This window comes from Geospiza fortis, unplaced genomic scaffold, assembly GCF_000277835.1.
Source record: "Geospiza fortis unplaced genomic scaffold, GeoFor_1.0 scaffold237, whole genome shotgun sequence".
Classification (NCBI taxonomy): Eukaryota; Metazoa; Chordata; class Aves; order Passeriformes; family Thraupidae; genus Geospiza; species Geospiza fortis.
Window position 1 is genome coordinate 2,503,526 of NW_005054319.1, and position 2,267 is coordinate 2,505,792.

The window sequence follows — 2,267 nt, forward strand, 5'->3', positions numbered from 1 at the left end:
ACATTTTGCTTCTGTGAAGTTGTTTGAGATGAGCACTATAGTTACAGATGATTTTGGTTTTGATCAAGTACTGATGTAAACAGTAGATTACATTTAGGAGACAAAAACTCATCACTGTGCTTGATTATATTAGGATCAAAAACTTAATCATGGAAGACATGCTAGAATACAGTGACGATAGTACCATGTAGTTCTTGTAGGCAAAATCATTCATCTTAACATGTTTGGGTGAAAAAAAAATCAATGTTTTCTGCATCTCCACATCAATATGTTGTAATGATTTTTCCTCACTGTTACAGCAGCTTCATTATTTCAGTGGAAGTACCTTATATACACCAGCAAAGTATCATCTCTGGTAATCAGATTACATCTAGAGTCTTCCTAAGTTGATAAAATTTTCTCTTATATTGTCATTCATATATGTATAATACAAAATAAAGCTTCTTCTGTGCTCAGCTTTTAATAATCCTGTTCATAATTAAATATAACTCTGACTAAAACATATTCTTCTACATTAAAGTCTTGTCATAAAAACATTTTGAATATAAACCTTCAATACTCAATAGAGCGGTACAATATATATATACACACACACAAATGCACTTTTTTTCTGTTAGTAGCAAGCATTTTGTTCACTATTTGCACAACTTCACAGTCATGTGTTCTTTACAATGACACTAAATCAGACTTCTGATTGCTCATTACTGTCAGGAATGACAGACGTTAGGGCAGCCTGACAGAAGCGATGCAGTGTTGACATTTTTGTTTTCTGTTCAATGTACAGTCGCAGTTTGTCTCTGAAGGTTTCCCCCAGAAAGCTGTAAATTAAGGGGTTCAAGCAGCTATTAGAAAAAGCTGCTAGGTTCACAATATGTCCTGTTAAAGGATAATCATGCCTGAAGGATGGGCTGTTTGAGGAGACGGGCTCGCTTTTCCTCTGGAGAAGTTGGACGCTAATGAAGACGTTTTCAGGGAGCCAGCAGATAAAGAAAACCAGGACAACAACAAAAATCATGCGCAGAGCCTTCTGTCGCCGCAGCCGGAGACTCCTGTGCTTGTGTGCTTTTATAAGGACTCGAACAATTAATGAGTAACAAAGACCGATGATCACAAAGGGGATAATAAACCCCAGGGTTATCTCTAGCCACTGGATTTCTTTTACATCTGCAAAACAGAAATAGACCTCTCCGGTGTGTTGTAAGTGCACGGCTGTAAATGGGACTAGAGCTGCCGAAATGGATGCCATCCATATGAGCCCACAGCTCAGTCTAGCGTGCTGCATAGTGCGAAATAAGTTGGACCTCATTACTTTGGCCAGGGCTAAGTATCTGTCAAAACTCATCCATGTCAGAAAGAAAATGCTGCTATACATGTTGATCTGAAGGAACAAAGACATAAAGGTACAGATGATGGTGATATCGTAATATTTCTCGTCAAGATTAAACACCTCAATGAGAGAATCGGCCACTAGAATGAGATCAGCCACTGCCAGGTTTATGAAGTAAAGGTCTGGGATTGTCATTTTTTCCCGAAAGCTAATGTTGACAACCAGTATCAGAATGTTTCCCACAAAACCAATAGGAAAAAGGAATATTGTGTAAAGACATGATAAGAAAAGGCCAATAACATATTGTTGGTGTTCGGATTTATCAGCTAATCTAGAGGATATGCTTTCGTTACACAAATGGGATCCATTCAGGTTGAAAGTTGTGCTGTTACATATAACAGGTGATACTGAGGCAGAATAAGTTTCCATGGTTAAAATATCTCCAGAAAAGATATTAGTACTCACAGTTTGATGGCAATACCAAAAAAATCAGATTTTTGGTTGGTTTCAACTGAATTCTTAGCAAGCATTTTTGGTTGGAATTGAAAAAGATACAGACTTTTGTATAGGAAATTAAAATGCTTTAAAAGTCAGATTAATCAGGCTTAAAACTGACTGAAATATAATACTACAAATAGTGAATGTCTTAATTTGTTTTACAGGATACTATATACATTTTAAATGAGAGAATTTGCAGTTCCTGTATGCCTTAAGATCATGTAGGAATCTTTTTACCATGGTGATACTTGGGTCTCTTTAATAAAAGCTTTTCAGCAGCAGTGTTCCTTCATGCAAGTTGGAAGGCAGTGGAATTCTAGCTCCATTTGTTTTCTTTTAATAATCAATGAACATCCTTGGACCTGCAATTTGCAAATGGAAAACAATTAATCTCATATTCCAGCACTGTTCCATGTGCCATTAGATTCTGCTAACTTAAATC

At 36.6% G+C, this 2,267-nt stretch overlaps 1 protein-coding gene across 1 annotated transcript; it reads right to left on the reverse strand.

Moving 5' to 3' along the window:
* Window positions 1–251: 251 nt before the first annotated feature.
* On the reverse strand, window positions 252–1,876 carry GPER1 (G protein-coupled estrogen receptor 1). The gene is given in 1 exon segment (XM_005420360.2): window positions 252–1,876. A coding segment is annotated over 1 exon segment (1,101 nt). The 5' UTR covers window positions 1,757–1,876; the 3' UTR covers window positions 252–655.
* Window positions 1,877–2,267: the final 391 nt, after the last annotated feature.